The following is a 26,601-nucleotide window of genomic DNA, read 5'->3' as shown; positions in this document are numbered from 1 at the left end:
ATTGTATATTATTTTTTAGAATACTAAAATTATCATTATCATTGCTTTGGTAATCAAAGAAATACCTTAATATTAGAGTCTCCAATTACTCGAACCATCAACTACTCGAGTATCGAATATTAAAATTTTAAAATACTCGAGTACTCGAGTACTTTCGAGTATTTACCAAATGTACCAAAATAGCTATTATTCAAATTCGTGCACATATAAATAAATAAATAAAATACTTGGTATGTTTATTTTTACAATTATTTTAACTTCACGAACATACTTTTTAAAAACAATAATGCAAAAAGTGTCTCGAATTTAATATTACTGCTAACCTTTGGTTTTATTATTCCCGTTATGGAAAAAACCCTTTCCGTTGCTGTTGATGTTGGTCTTATTGTCATTAACGCGTCGGATAAGGCTTCTAATTTATATCTGTTCGCTTTTTATAGATATAAAATTTTTTGAACTCTCTTTTTATGTTCTCTTCTTTCATTCCCTTCTCTGCTTTTCTCTTATTTCCTTCGACTATTGACAAAATAGTATTTTGTAATTCTTCTTGAATAGATTTTTTTTCTTAACAATATACAATATTCTACTCCTTCTGATTAATGCGAAGAATTTAAATCTATATCCTTCGAAGATGTATTTAGGTGAATCCCTTTCACTCTAGAGCTAAACGGTTCGCAAAGAACTGACTTTACTTTAAATGCCTTTAAAACACACAATTGTTTTGATTTATATTTTAAGCTGAGGGATCAGTATAAACAATTGACACACTTTACGCTACAACTGCATAGTCATAAAACCTAAAAAAATTTTTGTTGATATTTCATATTGTTCATTGCCATAAATTAGATAAGTCGGGACTGTCGAACAGAAAACACAAAAGAAATTTCTTAACATAGCCGACGACCGGAACTATGCAACTATGGAACTATGAAAAAATTATACCTGATAGTAACCGCTCTAACTCGGGACTTCGGGCATAAACGCCAAATAAAAGCAAGACGCTAACCTTTACCGGACCGAGTTAAAGTTATTTTTGTTTCTGAAATATTTAAAAAAAATTAATTTCGAGTATTAATCGAGTAATTTTCAAAATACTCGATTATCAAGTACTTGAAAAATAGACAAAAATACTCGAGTATCGAGTACTCGATTTCTCGAATTGGAGACTTTACTTAATATTCATATAAAAAGTATGGAGGCCTTCAACAGAGCAATGCCATAAAATTTGCATGTCAGTGAACTTAATTTTTTTTTTATTAAATTAAAAGTATTTTTTATTTTTATTTTGTTCAAAACATAAAAAATGTGAGAAAGAAAAGTTGCAACAGCTATTATCGACAAATTTCTTTAAATATGGGAACCCGAAATTTCTGCATATAATTGGTCGGAGTATCCGTTCTGGTCAATCGATTATTTGTGTATATCATAACAAATTATCATCTCACTAAATTTTGTTCTTTTCAACGAGAATCTACAATAATTCTCTGTTGACCAATAATATAAATATTTCTACCATAATATAATGTATTAATTGAAACATATATTTTTTCTCGAGAAAATCTAGAAGTAAAATTAATAATTTTCTCTTTTAGAAAAATAAAAGCGTAATTCCGAATACAAATTAATATGCAATATTTCGCTTGAATAACATTTAAGCAACATTTTTTTGCATCCTAAATCAAAATATTTCAATTGTATTCACACATTTAAATTCTTGGTAAATATACAAAATCAATTCACCGTTACGTCTGACGTTTGTTTTAAAGCAGCAAAGGCTGACGTTTACCTCTGGGTCCGTTTTCCGTTCTCTATTCTCCGTTGCTCGTCCAAATTTGTGAATTTGCCGAATCTATTTGCAGCGGATTACTTTAAAAGATCAAATATTAATTCAAGCCTGTCAGACTGAACGAGCGACGTTTAATTAAATAGGCGAGATTTTGCATTGCGGCCGGGAAATAGTTGATAGTATCAAGCGCAGTAGCAAGTGCTATTTATAACCGAACTTAATTAATAATCATAGATATAACTACATCTGGACTCATGACTTTGCTCTTAAGTTTTTAAAAGCTTGCCTTGACTATTATTTATATTATAAAAGAGTGCAATAACAAGAAAAAAATGTATAGATAAAATTAATACACAGATTAGTGAGAAAAATTATATACAACACATTTTTTAATTATACTCTGAAAACGTCACAGTAAAGCATACAAATATTTCATTTAAGTATATTTACAAGTTATTCTCAAGAGAAAGAAATTAAACTTAAGTCTTGTTTTAGATTTATCTGTTTCTAACGAAATTATGATCCAATACTCATTAATTTTTTTACAATAAATATGTTTTTAAATTTATTTTGAATGTCGTGTTGTAAATAATTAGTTCGTTTACTGTTAGTCTGATTCATTCTTGTGAATCCAATACAATTATATTCGCTCTTTGACCTTTACTTAAATCGCGGTTTTTCAGTATTCATAAAATGTTTATATGAAATTAAAATAAAGCAAATGAAAACACAAAACACGCAAGCAAACTATATCACTTTCTAGGAACTCAACAATAATGTTGTGATTTTTTACAAAAATTAGTCAACGGAACACAGTGACAGATTTGTTCAAAAATACTAAAAATATTATAATAATCAATCGCAATTATTTTTTATACATACTTCAATGCATAATGTACACCATATTTTTTTCACTACAAGAACGTATAATTAAGGTAATTTTAAACAAACTCTCGAGCATTGTTCGGTCTCAAAAGATTTCAAGCGCGCACCCAAGCTTTCATTCACCAAAAGCTCCTCTTACACTCTGCCGAAGCTTTTTCGGAATCCCTTCAGGATGGCGATTTGCGACGAATAGTCTACCTCGTTTGTCAAACGTTGCAATTTCACGACGAATTTGTCGTTGTTGTATAGCAAAACAAGTACAGTATTCATTGCTCTTTTTATTCACTGGTATTAAATGTGGTCTGTTGACGGTTAAAAATTGTTATACCCGTGTTAATAATGATAAAATATTTCAAGTATTTTATCAACGCAGAGTACTTTTACTAAAGTGTAACAGCTATTTTACAGAATGTTACTGGATTATAGTAAAAAATGTTAATTTATGTTGCTATTTATGATTACTTATATACTTTTTTATATTGAAAAATTTAAATAAAAATAATGTATGATATTACCGATTTATTATTTAATGATATAGTTTTTTAGTATAAACAGTTAGTGAAATGAACCTTTAAATAAATTTCTGTAGAAATTTTAAATACAGTACCATTATCTAGAAAATTATTTCTCAACATTTTACACCTGAAAATTATTAAAATTATGAGAAAAAAATTATAGTCAAATTGAGCACTAAGAGATTGATAACATATTTTCCGCGATATCCAAAACTAAGACACACTGTATATTCTTTTGTGTTATAACACATCAGAGTTAAGTGACATCAGAAGATAAATCGATTAGGTTTTGTTTTTCTCTAGTATTAGTTCCCAATTCAGGTGAACTAATACTCGAGAGAATATTAATCTAAACATTTCCAATAAAAGTATCTATTTGACCATGGTAATAGGGATTAAAAGCATTCGTACAAATTTAATTTTTGATAAAAATAGGCTCTATAAAAATTCTCGATTTGACATTTTTCTCGAGAAATTCTCAAGAAATAATTTGTGAAAAAAAAAACAAGTGAAGTAATTAACGTAAAAGAACTGCAAGATTAAAAACTCTTTATGGAAAAAATATATAACACAAAAAAATAATCTATGAATGTTTAAGCAGCTATTATCATAGTCTTTTTTTATTGTTTTTAAACTATATAGCATTTACGTTCGATACATAATAATTATTAATAATTTTATTTCAATTTTAATGAAATTTTTTGCAAAATTATTACAGCTTATATTAAATTATTTATTTACAGTGCTTAGTTTTTAATAATCAATAATAAAAATATACTATAATATGGTGGCGAAACTGTTACGGATATAATAAATCACCAGATCCACAAGATTCCCGTTATAATGCAATACGACCTTGGACAATGCTCATTAAGCGAATGTCGCTTTCTATTTCGCCGTTCTAAGAAGCGATTACAGCGACAGGCTGGATGATCGCTGCATAATTTTGATTTGTCAACAAGCTTTGCAGTCCTGGATACATAAGCCTGAACTCTGATGAAGAAAAAGTAGTCACCAGCAGCCACTTGAAGAGACCAGCAGAAGCCACCCGCGGACAACATACATAGAGAGGGGTCAATTTCCGCTGTACACTCGCCGCCATGCCACCTACTAGACCTCCCACGGACATCATCTCTGCGCCAGCTTCTCCACCACAGCTCGGAGAAAACATCTATCCATTTATCGACTGTTGCAATTGTAATATCATATAATAAAACTCTAACTAGATTTCATTAAGCGTCTCACTGGCTACGAAGTCACATCCCTAGGGTTCCCAATCTAATTTGGAATTGTTTTATTTCTTAAGACTGAGAACGAGCTTCTTGATTTCACATCATTAAACTTTTTCATGTGCTCATTGTACAGCATATAGTGCACGCCAAGCTTCATAAAAATATAAATAATAAAATAATAACAGAGAAGCAAAATGATATCATATTACACTAAAATAATTCCTTTTTCTCGAATTAATAAAATTTGAAAGTGTTTAGAATATTACAAAAATAGATTGTAAATATTTGAAGGCATTTTTATTAAACGCAATATTTACGGTCGAAAGGTCACTTTCAATTGACGTTGATCGCTTGGAATCTCGAGAATTTTCAAAATTCTGTTCGTATACCTATTGTGGTGCGATATAAAAAATCCTCTATGGAATAGGTCACAATGCGCTAACAATCCGCCGCCTAAGTGCCGGACCTTTGGGGCCCTAGTTCGGGGCGTTTCTTGACCGTAATATGTTTTGTAATCGACTGTGGAAAGGTCGAAAAGGATTTCGTTATTTCTCGGCGAGGATATTTATGAATACGTTTGATATGAAAAAAAATTATTTGGCTTAAATTGGAGAGAAAATCTGCGAGAAATCAAAAAGTTATTTTTATATTATAAATGAATATTAAATAAAAATGTAAAATTAATTTATTATTTAAGTTATCAATTGAAACTATACTGTTATATATTCAACAGACATATTGAACGCGTTACAAAAGCGCGATACGTGTTATCAAATTTATAGGTCAACGATTCTAAAAGGCAGCTTACACACGAGCCTTTGTTAAAACTATTTCTAACTGAGAGAATTAAATATATTATTATTTAAACTTTTGTATACATATGTATATTAATTTCATTATAAAGTTAATCATTTTAGCTTGATTGTTTCATCAAGTTCAACCTCTTGTGAATTTCATCCTCATTAAAACTTTCCAAGAAACTTTCAGGTACACTTAAATTACACGTATTAATTTAAACATCAATTCAACATCGATTCAACTTAATCAAAGTTTATATGTAAAATTAAGGTTCGGCAATACCGCAGTGCAGTGGTAGCTCGTTCAAAAAAACGTTGGGAGTAGTATACTTTTTTTATAGACTTACATGTTTAATAAATTTGTTTATGTGAAATATATACGTAAAGTACTACTTTTAAGTCTAGTGGATTTTAATAAACATTTCAATTTACAACAGCAAAGAACCTTAAAGTTTATTTTCAAAACAAGGCTACATGATTAGGCATTCTGTTTTCTCCATGTTTTTTATTTCTCGAAAAGAGTCTCGATTTTATATGAAATTCTAGAGAAATTTTGATAAATAAAATAATATATACACAAAATAGTATGTGATTTTAATAATATAGTACGATATTATAAATATATGTAAAATATCCTCACTTTTTATTTATTACTTTTTAATTTATTCCACATGTAATGATTATAGAAAACTTGCAATTAAATAAATAATATTATAATATATTACTCACAAAACGTTCCTATCTATTTGTTATAAAAATATTTTTTTACAGAACTCGAAAAGTTTGTTTATATATTTTTAATTATGTACCTATCAATTTTTTTTCTTAGTAGTACCTGTAGCTACGTTTCACAAGAGCTTTAATTACAAGTACATTTTTCTTATATCTTTCCAGTTTCCGATTTCACGTCTCAGCTGGCGCAAATGTACGAGCAGCAAGCTGGAGAGCTTCAAATGCTGGTGGCCACTTACAGAAAGAAAAACAGCGATCTTAGAAAAGAGAGGTAATTTTACGCCAAATAGAACTTGAGCTGAACTAAACGGCGAACTGACAGTTTATCTTCGTTACACAAGCCGAGATTTAGTTTCATTTTCCGCCAATCTGGTAGCTTGAGGGATTTAGATTGGGTAGAAAATAGCTTAAAACACAAAATATATTTATTATAATAGTAGCCAAAATTATCTTTTTAGCATTTAAATATGTATTTAATAGCTTCAATCATATATTAAATTATAAAAGTTAAATCTTTTATAGGTACACAGCTTTACAATGTAATACATATTAAATAAATTTGTGAAATTTTGAATAACAGAGAAACACAAAGGCAGGGGTTATCAAACCGCTCTTTCCGCTTTTCTAACCAACAAGTGGTTTTATATTGCATTGCATACGGAAGCGTATACCATATAATATATATATGTATTTATACATATATAGGGTTCGTATAAATTATAATTAAATTTAAAAGCAGTAAAAAAAATTTTATTTTATATTGCTAACTGTATGAAACTTATAAACGAAAGCTATTCAGATGCTTACAATAAAAAACCTTTGACTGCAAACATTATATAACTTTTATCTTTATAAAAATAAAATAGTTCAGTGTACATTTGTGTCAATCAGTGAGCCGATGTCAAAATAATTACATTGACATCGAAGGGTCAGTTTTGGTGAATCACTACATCATTATGAAATCCGTATACTGATATATTTTCCCTTTTATTTTGTAGTGTAAAACGTTAATTTCAATAATATTTACTTTTACAAACACACTGGTTTATAACCATGTTTATTCTTAACGTTTTTTATTAGCTACAATATAAAAAAAATATGGAAATAAAATAAAACGTTGTTGGTTGCTTTTTCAATTGAAGTGGTGGTGGTTGCTTTTTTAATTTAAGCAAGTCGGCAAGTCCTTTAAAACAGGTATAAGCCTGTGCCATATTCTGCCCTGTTTACTTTTGAGATGCAGTGGCAAAATATCTCTACGTTTCGTTAATATTATTGCCTGTTTAATTCTACTGTATTTTAATTTTTCACCTCTTAAAATATTGACTTAAGGTTTTAAATATTTTTTGTAATTTATTTGCGATTGATTCAAGACTGTAATCACTCATTAAAATAGCTAGTACTATAATTAACGCGTTTTTTTAATTTTCGGATTTTGTTTGTATACAAAATAAAGGGCCCGAGCAAACTTTCTTAAGGAACTCAAGGTGGAATTTTACGCGGTATCAAGTGTACATTATTTAGTAAAACAACATAGCTTACTTCTCATATATGATCCTATTAAAAATATCAGATAGTCGGGGGGTTTGTATTTGTATAATCTGTAAGTATCATGCCATATCGTGCCAAAAGCTTTTTCTATATCTAATATTAAAATACCCGTTATTTATATTAAAATTAGTGTTGTCATGTGATATTTAATATTCCTCTTTTATTAGCTTTGCAAATTGAATCATTATTTACTGCGGATGCTTTTGTTTTTCTTGTTGGTCTATTTACTTTGTTTTCAGTTTACAATGTTTCATTTGTTTGATTTATTCATATGATATAAAAAAAACGTTAGCTAGCATTTCTGCCTTTTCCTGATCTGTGTCAGTTATGATATTAACGTTATTAACAGTGGAATTTCTGTGTGTTTATTCACTGAAAATTTTGTTAATTATCAGCTGATTTTAGTTATTTAAGTTTCGCCACCACGTTTCATTACTAATAATCTAAATTTTATTATATCTTATATCGGTAGTAAAATTTTATTTTGTAGCAAGCTTTTTATATTTATCTCAATTTATGGCACCCCGACAAAGCCGCGCAGGGCAATCCCGCGCCGACTAAGCCGCGCCGTCATAGCCGCGCCGTCATAGCCGCGCAAAGTCAAAACAAAATTAATTTTATAACATGGTTTTTATTTATTAATAATTACAAATATATATATATATATATATAGGAAAAGGGATGCGTCTTGCTACCGCTCGCGCCGACTTTCACTGTAGAACCAAACAACCTAACCTTTTTTTTAATGATATTGTATTGATTTATTTTCATTTCGGTATATTTTATAACTGTCCAGCATCATCCAATCTATGACTAACTGTTCAAAAAGCGAATCACTAGTGATAGAGCTGTCCACAAAACAAAATAATTAGAATTAAAAAAATAATTTTCTTTCATTTTATTCAATTTTATAATTTTGATTTGCGCGGCAATGTCGGGGTTGTATTGCGCGGGATTGTCTTGCGCGGCTATGTCGGGTCCCCCAATTTATTGTTAATGTATAATACGCATCTTTTATTCAAATACAATATTAACTGTTGCATTCAAGTACTTTTTTATTTTATTGTATAACTATCGTATTCTCAAACCAATGAACTGTATGCTAATTATAACTCCTACAATATTTTTTCCTGAATATTTTTAATTCATATGAATTTCATAACGTAATGATATATTGTTCCTTTCATTCAACACTTGTATATGCCAATTTTATGACACATTGTTATATTTATCCGATAAACTTATGTTCAACCACCTGGCTGTGTTCAAATTTTCAGTTCTCAAATGTGCATTGTTATGAAACATTGGTTTCTGCGACAATTTTCGATTTGTTTCACGAAAATTATTTAATTGCATCTTTCACACTTTAGCTCACTATCATATTACTTTACAAGCTTTTTATGATTATTGAGTAGTGATTTATACAATTTGCTTTCTCCTCATTTTTCATACCAATTAGAAGCTGTAAAAAAATGCAATGCAATCCATTTCAATCACAAATATTTTTTTACAACATATTATTTTCTGTAAGAATCAAGCATAGCAATACCTAATTGCATATCCATAAAGTCAATTATTATTTTTGTACATAGCAGTAGGAAAATTTCTGTTAGGCTTTTTTATATTTATAACTATAGTATGCTGCGATTTTTTAAATTAATTTTTTCTTTTAGACAAATAGCACTCATTAAAGACCTCAGGAAAAAATATTAGTTAAAAGTTGTTTTTGTCGAATATACTCTAATGAAAATATACTATTGCTATCTGACTAATATAATCACATTTACATATAAAAATTTTAATAATCTATATTATATAAACCGAAAAAACGAATAAAAATGTTCTATTCAATCGAACATTACACTCAGTTATAAACCGGTAGTTAAATTGTTTTTTTACATTGCTAAGCAAAAGATGAAAAAATATTTTTAATGCAATAATCAGTGACAACCGATGGCAACTTTCCTTGTCGTAACTATCACTTCTTTATTTTTAAATTGCATGACTATTTTGCGTATTTATAAAATTGTTGCCAATAAATGAGTTGAATTTATTACAAACTGTGAACAACTGTTAGTGGGAATTAAAATTGCTATGCTTTTTTAATTTTATTTTAAATTAAACCTGGTTTAGTCTTAGTTAATATAAATAACTTACTAACTTTGTATTTTATATTTTTAATAATAATGAAGGTTTATATTATATATTAACGAGAGACACAAAAAATATATTTTACTATGAATTTTATAATGTAGCTTATTACTAAAGGTTCTTTATAAATATTATTTTATTCCTAGCACACTTATAGTTTATATAGCTGATTTTCAACGCTCGTATACGAGTCAGCGCCGTTTGACATACAAATTAAATAAGTAGGACGTGAACTTTAGCCTTTGCAACGATGCCTTATATAGGCACCGCTCCGGAGATGCGTTCAGCTAATTCTCCGCTGTGAGATGCTGGATGGATCTTTGCGAGAAATTTATCTGACAAAAAAGAAAATACTACCGCTTCGAAATAAGACACTCCAGAAAACGATCCGGTTTCATGGAGCCAGTTTTGTTCTCCCTAAGCATTTATGAAGTGGCGTGACGAAAATTCTCGAGTGTGCTAATTTTTTCCATTTTTCTCTACGCATGCAAAGTTTAATTGGTCGTTAATCTAATCAGAATTTGTAATGCCGGTAATCATATGAGAATGGCGCGTGTTAATTAGTTTGTACAACACGTGTAACTTTTGGTCGATGATGGCATTATTTTGTATTAAACAAATGAACCGTTAAAAAGGAATTATTTTAATGTTTTGTCATAGAAACTTTGTTTATAAGTTATGGCAGTTATTGCGAGGACTTTCCTTATGAGAATATTTGTCTATAGCTCTCACGCGATTCCGTGTCCGTTGAGTGATATCTAACCACAGTGCCATTGGTTGTGTGGCACATTTATTTTACCTGACGATTCGCAATACAATTCTCGTACAATAAAATATCAAAAATAGTTTTTAATAAGCCACAATATTCGGTTTCATTGTGTTAAAAAAAAGGGAATTTGCTGCCGATATTTTTTTTTTATTCAATAAAAAATCCTTTATTTATTATTTCATTCAATTTTTGCTCTTCCTTCAACCTTTCCTCTAGTGATATCAATTTTAGGTCTGCGGTATCGACTTTAAGCCCCGCCATGGGACCAGAAGATATAGACGGGGCTTTAATTTCGGTTGATATACCGCGGCAGCTCCAAAAGGTCCCAAATGAAATATTCAACAAAGTCAAAACGCATCCAAATGCGCGACACGTGGCACAGCGGCCATTTTAATAAATAAATAAATCGATCCAGTGCGGAGGGGGTAACTTTAGCGGCGCAAACGGACGCTTTCTCCTGAATTATTGAACGCGCGAATCCGTTGATGTTAATAACGAGTGGCCGTTAATGAACCGTTCGGGCAACTTTGTTCGCGTTTTCTGAAAACTTGAACCCTCATACTCTAAATTCTGGCGAAGTTATTATTTTTATACTACAGTACGGGTCGATAAACACTTTAAATATGTAAAACAGGAATAACTTATTATTTTGCTCAAAATTCCAAGGGATTGCCTAATACCATATTTATTGCGTTGATGCAAACAAAAAGTTTTTCTTTGATTTATATTACAGTTCCTCATCTTGCTAATATAAACTTTGATGCAAAGATTATTTTGACTATTTATGATCATTGCGATTAAGAATATTAATATAGATAGTATATTAAATATTATTGTTGTTTTTATTTATTATTTATGTATTGTAAAACTTCCAATGCTACATTACAGGCATTATTCTAATTTTATACAACAAGGTAAACACAATAAATGACTTCTAAGTAAGTAGTGAGACACTGAAAATATAATATGTAAATCACTGACATATATTTAATTAAATATAAATTATTATAGCTCATTATGCATGGCCTAGCATCGACTTTTAATCAAATTATTAATAATATAATCATCTGAGATATTAAAACCTAGTCTTTTATAATCGTTATGTAATAATGATGTTGAGTCTATATGGGATTTGAACCATATTTTAAATGTCTGTCACTGTCATTTAATATATTGTCTGTTATTTGCAATCATCAAAAAATGCAAATATATAATAAAACACTTACGTGCCTTCCGTAAACATCACAAATGTTTTTGTTGCTACCGTTATTGCTATCAATATTAAAAAAATTACTTGATCCACAAACATTTTTAAAAAAGCAAGAGCTCCTACTAGCTTAAACTAATCATCATTCATTAAAAATAGATTTCATTGAGCCATAAAAATCAACCTTATCAAATAAAATATTCGATACATTATTTACATATATTTAAATATTTTTTGATCAAATATTATAACGTTGATATACCACGTATTATAAATTGCAAATCTTATCATATAGTGTGTAAATTTTAATTCATTAACCTTTTGTTATTATTAAAAAAACATCATTATTATTAAAAGTTTTTATCAGTAGGTTTGTCACAACTACTTGCAATAACTATTAAGATCTATCGATATCAACTCAATTTACGATAAAGCATCGACTTTGTCATGCGGAGCGCGTATCACTTGTTACCACTATTTATTTGCGATTTACGTTTATTACGAGATGTTAGTTCGAATAAAACTTCATTATTCCATCTGTGCCATAGAAAGTTACGATTTTATTTTCTTTTAAAGATAACTTAATACTACTTAATTTTTTGCTAAATATATTAATAAAAGTGAGCAAATAACAATACTGAATTCAATAATGTTATCCCGCATTAATAAATTTCTCAGATTTATCCTGGAGCTATTTTTTTTTTTTTATTATTTTGTAGGCTGAAAATAAATTTATAAACTAGTAAATTTCTCGCTTTACAACTATAAATCGCATTAAATATCGTCTTGATACGTTACGGTCCGTTTACGCGTTTTCGCGTGAAAGCAAAACAATGTAGTCCGCATTAATAAATTTCTTAGATTTGTCCTAGATACCCTATGAAATATTGTTTTGTAGGTTGATAATAAATTTATAAAATGTATTAAATTTTTCACTTTAGGATTAAACTTGCTCAAATATTTTTTATTACTGGTTTAATGATAATCGATTTTATTATTTAATAAAAAATTGAAGTATATCCAAATTGATGATGAAAATATATTTACTACTGTTTTTAAATCAGTGCATAGTTTTATGTTTACACCAAGTATTTAAATAATTTTTCTATTGTATTGCATCATACAAAATATTTTTTTGACTGTCCAATATTATTTTTAAGTAGCTTTCTTCGATTTACTTAAATAGGTGACCTTTACCATTTCTATATACTTCTAGCGTATTTATATTGTTAATGGAAAATTTATCATGATAATGAAATTTACCATAAATATTTCCAAGAAAATTAAATCAGATTAAATTTAATTATAAAATGCTATCTATATTTTAATGTGATTTTTATTGCCAGAATATTTAAAACGATATTCATCTGTGCTTCATTATCAAAATTCCAACAGCGTATAAAAATAATATATAATAATGAAAAAATTCAACTGGCGTCACCTAGGGCTAGAGCACTCAGACACGTAAAAACTTTTTATGTATAAAATTGTGGTCATTATTTAGGCGGCGAACAACGAAGGGCAATTTGTCGCACCCCACACGTATTATGATTTGCATGTGTATGTATAGGTGTTTTATATACATTTATTTATTTTCAGGCCCACTTGCCCTAGTTCCTTATTCCACACATGGGAAACGCTGCTTCAAGAAGTCGAAGCGGATTCTCAGGCTCATAGTGATATAGCGTCGGCCCTTAGTCGTCAAGTGGCAAGACCCTTGGTCGAAAGGACTTTTCATAGGAAATTGCAGTCGCGGAAAGTTTTCGCACATAGGGAGAGCTATGAGACCATCATTTCAAAAACTGAAGAAAAACTCAGCAAGGTAACGTTTAACATTGTGCATAATATTTGTATATTAATAAGTTAAAAAATACACAAAAAATTTTTTTTATTTATTTGTAATATATCAAATGACAAATTCAGAAGATTGACTTAAAATCAGTAATCGCTTTATAAATTTAAATGAGTTGGAATCGTTGAAAAGACTAAATGAACGACTGCTGTATTTTTTAAATTAAATAACTGGAAAATATCAGTGGACCAAAAATTGATTTTTGCGGCACTTCACCGTATTTAAGTACTCTTTTGAGAATTGTGAATCATAAAAAAAATACTTATCAATGATTGTTTAACTGGTCATTGAGAAAACTCAAGATGAATTCACTTGTAAATTCAGATTAACTGGTTTACTTTATCAAAAGCTTTCTCAAAATCCATATATATTACTTGTGTATTATATATTAGAGTATTTATTTTATCGCCTCTTTTATAAATTGAAGTATTGGTGACAGTGAAATGTAAATTTGTTAATATTTAGCTCTCTACTTACTTAAAAATATTTTATAATTGAGATAAAAATATAATTTTAATTTTTTTTTAAATCATATTATGAAGTTTTCTAACCTTTATCCAGAAGAATCTTTTATCAGAAATTTAATATGTTAGATTCGTTTCTGACTTTCGGCACAGTTGTCTCTAACCTTCAATCTTCCATTCGATTAAGCCCCCAAGGGATGGGAAATCTTCCGGGAAAACTGATAAATAATATGTCACGCGTGCTAACGACAAAAGAAAAACAAACACGCCTCAATACTTTATTATAGATGTACGTATATGCTAATCGGGTAGAGAGCCATAAACTCGTAAAATAATGCTTTTATATAATATAGAACGGCGACGTATTCAATTATATTGTCTTGGCCAACTTCTTGAAGGAATTCCACAGAGCGGAATTAAAATACAACCCCACAGTTCCGGGTCGTATTATAATACAATGCCATGCTTTAATTCTCTGACAATATGCAGAATATAAAAATATTATGTTGATTTTTTATAAATAATAAAAGCATTGGAAATAATAATCAATTTTTTTTTCTTATTAAAATAATATTAACGATTTTTATGATATATTTTTTAAAGGCAAATAAATTAAATTTTAATCGAACCACAAACTATATTTGTTTATTAAGCATTTGTGTTTCACACTGGCAACGTTCCAATTTTTCAGTAATTTAACACAAACTGTCAAATTTCGACACAAATCTCGAATCAATGCGTTATTTTTTGGACATACAATTTCAACATATATTTTATCGAAGCAAAAAATAAATAATTGGCCGGTAAACGTCAATCAAAAAATATAAATAAAAATGTAAACAAAAATTGTCCAATGGAAAACGTCGATATATTACAAATATCTTGTATAGGATAAGGCAAAAGTTGATTAAATTTAATCTCTTAGCTTAGGCAGTAGTCAAAATAAGCCGTGACTAATTTCCGCAAAATATAATTAATTGCTTTTTACGATTTTCTATTTTATAAATAAAAATATAAACATATATTTATTGTGTCGGAAAATTCTTGACCTTTCATCATATGAAATATAGTTTTTGTAAGTTGAAATATATTAAATCATTTTTATATTGTACGAAAAAAATATTTGTTACGAAAATTGAAAAAATAAAAAATATAATTAATAAATTATATTGTTTATTTTTTTGTATTATTATTTAAAAGCATGTTATAAGTGTATGCATTTCTAAATATTAAATTTACGACGACGCATAGTTTAATGTAAGTTTATCTAAGTTGAATAGTTTACGAAGATAAGACACTAACTTTTGAATACTTAAAAAAGTCGTGCTCTCTATAAATTATAACTAAGTGTATAAAAGATGTTTTTAAATCAGTATCTTATATTTTTAAATATTAAAATTACTTTGCTATAAAACAAGTATTTTTCATATCCATGGCATTTAGTGTGAATTGGCTTATTTATTAATGCCACTTTTCACAGTTCTAAAACTTACATAATGAAAACCTAACTTCAAAATAGCAAAGGAGCATATAAAAAGCTCCTAAAAACCTTCATTGCCACTAAAAACTATGTGATTATATTATAAAAAAGTTACTGTTATCTATTTTTAAATGCAAACACAGTATTTAGATTTGATAAATATTAAGAAGACATCATAATATTTTTTTATAAATAATACAATATATAATAAGTTACACCTGAAACTACATTTAAAAAATTAATATCAAACGTTTATTTTAAAATGGATTTTAAAGATGTTAAAGACCATGCACTAACGGTCAACTTCAACAGATATAATAATTTAATGTGTATTGAAACTCTCCGGTAGTTTCTATTTAATTAATTATATATTTTATATTATGTGTTATTTTTATACGTTTTCAGTGTCGTCAAGAGTATAAATCAGCTCATCAGGCTTATGTCCAATCACCATCTCAAGCCACTCTCGCTGGATACATGGATGGTCACAATGCCTATGTTCAACAACTACACGCAACCAACGGAATGCTAGAAGAATACAACCAAGAAACACTGCCACAATTGTTACAAGTAAGATTTAAGAACTTCCTTTACATTAATAAGTAAACCATTAATTTACAGGTGTTACAAAAATATTTCAAATAAATCACTCTATTTAAGAAAAATAAAAAAAAATATGTAAAAAGTAGTCTTATGTGTATCTGTAGTAACGATGAGATTGAACTTGAATTTCGGATATCGCAGCTGGATCAAAGTTGACGTGAAGAGAGAAGCGGCTGCTTTTTTGCTCTTTGAAGTTTAAATTGATGCGTGGTTCCGCTTTGTAAAAATTTGTCTGAATTATTGTGTGCCCTAAGTCGGGTAAAATTTTTTTATAGGCTCTTGATGAAAATACGTTCCCAATAAAATAGTTATTACAAATATTTTAGGGGTGTAATAAGATTTTATTATTTCCATAGTATTTTTGCCAATAATGCAGTTGGATTTTAACGTATCGTAACTGTTCATTTGTCAACTGTTAGCAAATGGATAATAAATATAGATAGAAAGACATTTTTTTAGAAACAAAATAAAGCGCGTAATGAACCATACATTTTGGAGCGGCACTAGTCACTCGGGTATATTGAGAGAAAAAACTAGCTTAGCCCTTCGTGTCTAACACTTTAATAGCATCTTTGCACTGAGCATTAGTTATTATATGTAGTGTTGTATTGAAAATAAATGGAAACACTTTATCTTGTGTAATTATGGGTTTCAGTCTCTTGAAGATGATGCGATCGATTTAATATTCATTGCTATTATATACATTTCTTTGCTACCATAATATCCAAAGCAAGTGCTTTCTTAGATTTCAAGAATGATTGTGTTTATTATGTGTGCTACGTTAGCCAAGTGAGCATTGCGCTTCGTAACTCTTGGCGCAATACAATGCCTCTATTGAGAAAAAATATTTTGGATACTCGACCCGGAAGGTTACGCGTTCAAGCCATATATAAATTAAATGTGTTTGGATTTTTGGCACAAGCAAACTCCGAATAACTGTGCCAAGCTTAGGCAAAAAAAATGAAATGCACGCCATAAAGATTTCTTATGGTGGCATTTGAAAGATCAGTTTGAAAAATGCATACAGTGGCGTTAAGATGTCTGCTGTACAATATTTAAATCCTACAGTTAACAATTCATTATTTTATAATTAAAAAATACATTTAGACTATCTGTTGAATTGCCAAGAAAAAGAAACTAAGAATTAATGAGGCGGTAACCGCTCCAGTTAACTTAAAGTCGGCCGTAAACACAATGATACGCCGCGACTAACGAGAGCATTGTCGCGAAATTTCAATTTGCCACTTTCGAGTTGTATTAATCTTGCGATATATTTAGAAGGCAGCTGCTAGAACTTCACCAAAAAGCCATTAGCGGCGCGTGACAGGGCCGCATTTAAGCGTTGATTAAAAATTCGAACGCAATATATAGTACAGCTTAAGCACGCGCCGACCTTCGATCGAATTGAATCTTGAATGATTATAAACGTTTAAGTTTAATTTTGTGTATATAATGCACTGTAATTAAAAAAAAACATAAAAAGGGTGGCTCACAAAAATATAAAGCAACTAAATATAATAAAAATTGAAGTGGGAAAGAGTTTTTAAAACCACAGATGTACAATATATATGTACATACCATACATAAGAAAACACTACTAAATTTTTGATTGTTAATATTCTTTATTATACACTACTATTACATTTATTTTAATAACTATAAAATAAAAATTGTATTAGCTTGATATTATGGTGTTTAGAAATATTATAACTATCTTCATACGTTATATTAATGATTAATGAATAATGAATAAAAAACAGCACTAATTGAACATATGTATATTGTACTAATACTCCGATCAACTATTGTACATAAGCTCTTTAATAGAGGATTACGTATTATGTGAGTTACGACCTAGCTCGATACTAATTTATTAATCACCTTAATATTTATCTATGGTATTATAAAACCTAATCTGGAGTGATTTATCGAAGCTATAATTAATAATACTAATTTAGAACCGTCATGCAGATAGCATATATATTTTTTTTAAATATATATGGAATAGCATTTACCACTGCTGGTAGCTAGCTGGTAACCATTTAAAAAAATTTTAAATCGTATGGTATTTTATTAGTACTATTCATTGATTTAAGAGGGATATCCAGTAAGTATTTAATTTGTCATAAAAACAATATTATTTTAATAAATGTAATGGACTTCTTTTGACACTTTTAGTAAAGTTCTTCGATCATTGAACGCTTATCAAAAAGAGTTTAACTATTCACAACGAATGGCCGTTTACACTTTTTTCTGATCACAAGTTTCGATAAATTTCTGCAGCAGTCTTTTTTTTTGCACAGAAGAAACAGATCACTGAACAAAGGCCGTATTAGCGGGATTAAAATTTAACACACATATTGTAAGCCTAATTTTGACTTGGTCTAGGGTTCTCAATTATTCGTAGTTTTCAATTATTCGAATATTGAACAAAACATTTTCGAATATACTTATTTTTTTTGTTTTTACTGATATTAATTAATTTACCCAATTGGTGCAAAAAAATAATAAATTGCCTGTAAAATATTATTTAGTCGAGAAATAATTATTTTAATTAATCATTAATTACTTTCATAATCATAAAAAATTTAAATTTAATAAAACATGCATATCCCTATGTCGAAAGTGAGGGCGTCAAATGGCAAATACCTATTTTTTATTACATACTTATTGATCAGGGTTATAGCATTTTAAATACACAATTTTATCGAATTTATTGAACATATTATTTGGAACGAATTTGATATACATAAAGATCGGATCTGTATCGGCGTTTGTTTTGTGCAGATTTGCATAAATAACTAAAAACGCTTGTTTCAAAAACACACCTGTTTTTAAGCTAAGCGTTAAACGATAAAAAAAGAGTGCGTCTTTTAACGAACAAATTCTACGAATTTCGGCCATAGTAGATACGGCCGATAAACATTTTATACCCAGATGTCTTTCGAAGGCGTAATATTTTTTTTGTTGAGAAGAAGCGTTTCACTGTCTCGCATTTCGAAACAAAATAAAGGATCATTGATTTTGGAGTGGCACTAGTCACTTGGGTATATTGAGAGAAAAAACAACTACCTGTGTTGCTCAAAGTATACAAGTATAGATCTTTTCAAACTTTGTTCGAGATTGTATAAATAAGTATTTAATGAATATTTGATCAATTATTTAAATATTCGATTAACAATCCTAATTGGGTCTTATCTGTTCTGTGTCACGCGGATTCTATCTAAAACGGTCATGTTTCCAAACAATAAAAAAATAGCATAGCATAGTTTTTCTTTAAAAATATATATATATTTAAATATGCCTTAAGAAATTTACAATAAATATTTTAATTGAACAATCCATGAAAATAAGATAAAGCTACATTTACTTTTTTATTCCATAAAAAAATACTTTGGGTCGGTGCATTGCAAGGCAACTAGAAACTAATTAATTAGAATTGCTCTACGATCCCCTAGTTAGCCGCATCGTTTTAGCGTGTTTACGGCTGACTTTAGTTAACGGTGGTTTTGTTGCCATTAATCCTGAACTAAATTAAAGCACGCTGTTCAAGCGTACAAATAATACATACTATATGTATATTTTTACATTGAAGTGTATTTCAGCAAAGACACGCACGTACTATCGGCATAATTAGAATGGACGCTCGCGGCCATAAGGGACGTGTCGAAGATAAGTAAATTTGGCATCCAACATTCCAACCTTCAAACTCGAACGAACAAGAACGAAAGTTTTTGCTAGCCGTTAACCGGGAAAATGTTGCCGAGGCTAAAGTTTACGGCGAAAAGTTTCGCAACGTCAAATTATTCGGTTCATCTATTACGGCGCGGTGGAAACGAATGCGTATTCAACACCGTATATTAGAGACCGACCGAAACATCCTTTCATTTCATACGGCCGAAACCGAAACTGAACTGAAAAAATTGTCTTAGTTCCAGAAAAAAAAATTGGATATAATATTATTTAAGGCAGTTACAAGTAATCGTTGACTGCGTTGACGTTATGGTGGAATTTAATTCATTGAGCAACAATTGAGAAATGTTTTCATCCGTAGGCAGCAGGCGTCTCTGGATTCCGAGCGCCGAGCTAGAACAGTGAATGCGAAGAGAGAAGCAGCGGCTTCTGAGATCTTTAATGCCCTTGAGTTGAGTCAACCTCCACTTGATTAAAAATCAGGTTGAAGAACTCTCGAACTCTGAAGTTTAAATTAAAGTTAAAATGTCAGTAGAATGAGTAGTAGTTCTAAGACAGTGTCTAAAAAAAGTGATTATTAATGCTTGCGTTACTGTATGTATATACATGGCCCTTTTCATGAATTTTGTTATCCATCCTTAATGAACAGTTAAAAAAGGTGGCGAGTAGTAGAAACGACTGTTCGAGGGCAATTTTCACGCAATAATACACGCGTTATCTTTTCTCAATGCGACGCATATTTTAATTATATGTGATTTATTACAGGTACTTTGTGACTTAAGCTGTTAAAATATTTTCCACGGTGGTCTCCCATATTAACAAAGATTTTTATTATATGGTTATAACGCTTTATCACAAGCTGAACTGACTTTTTTAATTTCATGAGTTAATCCCTCTAATTGTAAATAGAAAAATGGTTCAATCGATGCACCTAAAAATTAATAGAGATGGAGCCACAAAACCGCAAAACAAAATAAAAAGATCTGTTATCGAAAATATAGACCTAAAATTGTTATGTTTAGCCCCTGCATTGATTAATTCTTAAGGTCCAATTTTCATGCACCACAAAGACCACACGTCGCACGATTTCTACCTTAAAAATTTAGCATTTCTTTCATTGCGAATTCTATGTCATCGTTTGCTGTCCTTTTCAATTTTATTTTCAACGTTATAGCCAGCTGAATAAATGAGAAAACATATACATCAGTTGTATCTATTATAGATACGTTGCTTCTCAAAAACGTGTTTTACTTAATCCTACTCTAGATTATTTGGCCGTTCTATTCCACCTCTTTCAACGCTGTAAATATTTATAGCATGTTTTTGTTCAGACAAACTATCTAGTATGAGGTACATATTACTACATCGCGTTTCTACCTCTTGAATTAGGGATTAGTTTTTTCCTATTGAATATTATATCAGTCTCTACCGTAGATTCTACGTTACGGTACGTGAAAATGATCATGAAATGTTCAAAGCACTTTTATTTAAATATTGTAGATCATATATAGATGTACTATCTTAAAATGTTTTTTACTCGATTTTTCTTAAATTTGGAGTGGATTTTAATGGAGTGTCAATATATTATATATATTTTTAAATATTTACTTTATTCTATAATATTTTCATGTAAGAGAGATAGATTTCACTAAATAATAGTTTTATAATTAAATTATATATAACTTAAACTTGATTCAAAAGGCACAAGAACTTAAATCTCAATTTAAGAGATTTTACTATATTCTACACTATATAAACTTTTATTGAATGTAACTCAAATACAATCTACTTTAAAAGTTAACCTGCATATCACACACAGTCTAAAATGCAAAACAATATATTTCACTATTAGCTAATTTAGTACAAAAATTAAAAAAAAGACAGCATGAGAAAGTGCATTGAGAATTTAAGAACAAAATTGTTTAAAATTTCCAGCAATATATATTATTTAACGTCAAAATAAGTATGCCATTATAAGCTCTAGAAACAGTCACAAATAATTATAAATAATATAAAAATATGTATCCTTTAACAAATGTTAAAGAAATATTGTTGTTTGTAAAATTTCTATATATTAGTGGATGATAGTATCAATCTATTACAGTCATCTATACATATATTAAGTTAAATAAAATAAATTAGACTAAAATACTACGTGTGATTTCATAAGAAAAATAAATAAATATTCTCACTGTGTAACCAATTACTCCCGTTTATATATAATTACAATTTAGGATTTAAAAATAACAAAAACTGCGAAACATTCTTTATGCAAAAAAATATAGGAAATGTAAATCATGATTCATGTTTGCATTTTGTTTATATATTATACTAGTAATATATAAACAAAATGCACAGAAAAAAAACTACAAAACTTTCTTAAACGTAAATATATGTATGGTGTTGTTTATATGATTAAATTAGAGGTTTCTCTACGTATATTACATATACCTGAAAAGTCTTACACAATCTCATTCATGTTTGACACATTAAAAGCGGATTCTACGAACTGGCATTGCACATTACTTACACGACCTATGCTAAATATAAGCCATTGAATCATTTTGAAGCCGGCTTGCTCTGTGATGTGCATAACTGAAAAGCTCTTCATTATCTCAATACTGCAGCAAGCTCCTGCAACATTCAGACTAGCGGAGCTTTCATTATAATGCAACCCTCGAATTGTTTGTTTGCTTAATAACTTCGCTCAACTGCAACGATAAATAGACAGGGATAGGGATTGCAATATAAGGGAAGGTTGAGACAGTGTTACATAAGAAATTATATTTAGATTTATTATTTTCCCCTTAAGTAAAACAAGCAAACATTTTCCTTGTAGAAAATATACTAAAAAATCATCAAATTCAATTTATATTTATTTATAAATCATCAATTATTTTACCCTCACTGACTCTTAAATCAATCCAGTGATTTAGAGTGTGACTGGATCCCTTCTTTTTTATTGTTAATAACTATTTAAATCTGATAAGTAGATGTCATTGTGTTCCATAAATCCAGTAAAAATAATATTTTTTGTTTCACTACCTGCTATCAGAAAATAGTTTACTAACCTTTTTTTCATTTAAATAACGATGAGAACAATTCAAAAGTATGCACATTTTTTGTTGTTTTTCCGTTTACAATAGATTTTGTTAATTGCCTTCAGCAAGAAGATACTTCACCGATGTCTTGTTCTTTGATCCTTTTAGCGGGTCGCTAAAATGCTGTTTTATCTTCAATTGTAATTGCAACTCGACGATTATATGTGGTTGCTATAATACTATTTTAAGGTATTTATTATAAATAAAAGATCTATAAAAAAAATCTCAACGAATTTAATATAAAATATCTTAAATTAATTTTAAGCGTATTAATTGCTCATAACACAAATAAATATAATAGTTAAGGAACATTTAAAAACATTTTCTGTACATTATAAGTTAAGCAACGGCAATATTTATTTTTAAAATTGAATTATTATTGAGTTTACTAAGTCTGCTTTTTTCCTTTTTTAAAAGTATTATTATAAAATATTTGCACATCATTCTGTTATTATATCCCTTATATCTATAACAATTATAATTCAAACCCTGTGACAACCAAATAATACATCAAAATTGTAAAAAGTTTCTCGTTTCACGGATTAAGCACGTTTTCATGCTCATATTGTTTATTCTCTACTCTAACCGATTTGAAGTACATACCGGATACGTTGTTAGAGGCTTTAAAAGGCTTTTATATTAGAGTTAACACGTATTTATGCTAATCCTTACTGGAACGTGATGCTAAAATACTGATTCATTATGAAACATTTACCGTCGCGTGCTGAGGCACGTCGTCAGGGGTGACCAACCTGATTACGCTCATTATGTGCGACTTGTGAGTTTTAAAAAAAATACATAAAAAAACATTGTTTAAACTACAGTCATATCATTTACTAAGCAAAAACGTGTTCTAGTTATTCATTAAATTGTTTTATTTATTTATGAATACCTGAAATGTGTTTTTAAATCAATATTATCTACAATATGTTTATTAAGATATTTATCTTGTTCAGTTCATTAATTTTGACATTAATTAATATTTCAAATAGATTTAACGATTTAATCATTTTGTCAGTATAAAGGACATCAGCTTTTTTTACATTAAAATTATATCTATATAAATTATATTTCGTAGCAAAAAGTGACTATGAGTTAAATTAACTTTAGATATAAATCATATATTAATAAATAAATAAAAAATGTATTTTTATAATTTGATTTATCACAAAGCACATTTGGTTTACATTTACGATATGAATCTCCGAAATGTGTATACTACGAAAAGTCGACTAAAAGCTTGAGATAAACATCAAAACACAATCATAATAAAACATTGTAACTACTGTGCGGCTTTGTTAGGAATAAAACAACACGGAATTGAATGTCGAAAGACAATTTTAGAGAATTTCATATGCAAAAGTGCGTTGTTAAATATGCAACGGTAGCTTGCAGTAAAAACCCTCATTTTACCAAGGGCAAGGAATGTGCAAATAAAAAATATACACAGTTGAAACAAATTAAAAAATACAAAATAATATTTTTGTGCCAGTACTATATGTGTTATAAGAACGGATCTAAAAATAAATATGTCAATATGTATTTAGTATAAAAATTATACAAAATTAATCATATGCGATTCATTGACATTAACCTTTCACAACCAAAACCTCTAAAATGGAATCGAGTATCGGAAAATATATTTAATTATAATAATAAAAGTAAACAAAGGAAATATATTTAATTGTAATAATAAAAATAAAAATTAAATTTGCTCCGATTGATTTTCGAGCCGCCGGTAATGCATTCAGTTGTTTCGACCAATGAAAAACAAGCATTTAAATATAAAACAAGATGACCGACATCAACGTGTCAACCGTTTTAAATAATTATTATTTATAAATAAAATTTTGCTATGCGACGATAATTTTCATTAATTCATCTTGTGTGATTTGACTGAATATAAATAATCGGATTGCAAATTAACTAGGTATGTTATAACTATGAAAATGAAATATATACATGTGTGTAAAGATTATAAAAATACATTGATTAAACTAGATAACAACCATAAAACAATCTTCGTAATGAAATATTCAAATTTTGGATTCCCGTCGATGGGCTCCGAGGCCGAAAAGTGAGTTTTTCCTTTTATAATACATAAACATTATCATTGCTTCCGATTTAATGCACATATACGTTAGATTTTACTGAACCAGGTACATTTTAAACGTGAACGTGTAATATATACATAGTACTACGTATGAAGATTGAGGTTAATGTCGATAAAACCATATAAATGATAATAAAATGTATTTTTTTGTCTATTGATATTTGGGGATACTATCTTTTACGACGATCGCGTGACAATGATTATGATGCAATCGGTAATTTAGCTAAAGAAGCTTGGTTACAGCAAAATAAATTAAAACCATTACTGCAGCAAAAAAATTCTCCTAGATCGTTCCGTTCCGAGTGACGACTCGCAATATACATATGTGTTGTTTCTTGGATGTTATCTAATAGACGACATTTTACAATGATTATAAATATGTGATTGCATACCTGAAGTAATCAATAACCAAAATATTTACGAGTGACTTATTTTTAATTCCGATGTGGCAAAATATCTATGTATACGTCACGGTTTTTAATCAATTTTTGTTCTGTGTCATCATTCCTTTTTAAGAATAGCCAAATTTAAAATATTCAGTTACATCAAACTTATGTAGTATGTTCTTTATAAAGAGATATACTTGCTGACAGTGACTTCAACGTGAGAAGATTCACTCTTTGTTGATATATACCAATTCTACGTTGTAGCCATATAGGTCATCAAATTGTTCCATCATTGCTTCTGAAAAATAATTAAAAAACAATAAGATCTTTATCAAGAATAAACATTGAACACATTATTAATACTAATATAATCCATAAATTAAATTTAAACGACAACCGAAGAATAAAATTGAAGGAAATTACCGTAGTGGATTAAGCACGTAGATTGGCATCTCTTTATCTTCTTTAAAATTGTCGCAATATGTCATATTTTAATTGTTTGCCATAAGTAAATGTTATTAGATCTATCATTGTTTCTGAAAATGAACTGTAAACGATACTGTATAGTGGGTAAAATGTAACTTTTTGTTTACACTAATAAGAGATTTCATTATTACTAGTATTGTAATATGTTTAATTAACTTTGGTATGTATACCTTTAATTGCCAAATCACTGCTGTTTGTCTCTTAATGTTTGATCCTAGAAAATCAATAGTAATTTTGTTAGAATAACCGTGATATATTATTCATATAACCAAACTTACTGGCACACTCATAATTTATAATTCCAAATGCTACATCACTTCGGATCATCTTCAATTGACACTTTGTAAGAAAATAGCTGTGATTATAACATATTTCACTGTTTATTTAATTGCACAGAACTACGCGCAGCGAGCACTTGCCAGCTGACAGAACAGCTGTCACATGTAAGCAAATTTGAAAGGGAAGTCCCCGGTTTTAGGCGCGCTTGAGAACGAACTACGAAATTGATTTTATCGATTTAAAATGTAAAACACATATCAAAATATGTACAAAAATCGTCAAATTCTAAAATAAATATTTTTTTAAATATGTTAAGTTTATACGGGATTTAAAATATAATATAAATAATGGGGATTTGTATTAGATACTCTATACAGATAAAAGATGTACTTAAATTTTGGCGAACGCTGGCAATTTAAAGTAATGTATAATTTTAAGAGAATTTTTAAAATTTCGCTTGAAAAAACATTTCCAACAAAAAGGGGAAAAATTTCAAAATAAGTACTATTCATTAAAAACCAA

The 26,601-nt window shown here is 29.0% G+C and overlaps 2 protein-coding genes across 11 annotated transcripts in view; one reads left to right on the top strand and one right to left on the bottom strand.

Annotated features, from left to right (window-relative positions):
* The window catches only part of Stacl (SH3 and cysteine-rich domain-containing protein), a 256,042-nt gene that overhangs the window by 164,794 nt on the left and 64,647 nt on the right, over positions 1 to 26,601 (top strand). For all 10 annotated transcript variants that reach the window (XM_088194609.1, XM_088194606.1, XM_088194603.1 and 7 more), the window contains 3 exons: positions 6,110 to 6,218; positions 13,222 to 13,444; positions 15,824 to 15,988. In XM_088194609.1, coding sequence (XP_088050735.1) covers positions 6,110 to 6,218; positions 13,222 to 13,444; positions 15,824 to 15,988 — 497 coding nt within the window. The remainder of the gene's footprint in view (positions 1 to 6,109; positions 6,219 to 13,221; positions 13,445 to 15,823; positions 15,989 to 26,601) is intronic.
* LOC148230548 (uncharacterized) overlaps positions 3,034 to 26,601 on the bottom strand; it is a 314,285-nt gene continuing 290,717 nt past the window's right edge. The window contains exon 12 of the mRNA XM_088194600.1: positions 3,034 to 3,054. Within this exon, the coding sequence (XP_088050726.1) occupies positions 3,052 to 3,054 (3 nt within the window). The 3' untranslated portion in view covers positions 3,034 to 3,051. The remainder of the gene's footprint in view (positions 3,055 to 26,601) is intronic.

The sequence above is a fragment of the Plectrocnemia conspersa genome, unplaced genomic scaffold (assembly GCF_051122295.1).
Source record: "Plectrocnemia conspersa isolate PC_06_02 unplaced genomic scaffold, ASM5112229v1 ptg000010l, whole genome shotgun sequence".
Lineage (NCBI taxonomy): Eukaryota > Metazoa > Arthropoda > Insecta > Trichoptera > Polycentropodidae > Plectrocnemia > Plectrocnemia conspersa.
The sequence above is the reverse complement of the archived record's forward strand: the minus strand, read 5'-3'. Positions and strand labels throughout refer to the sequence as shown.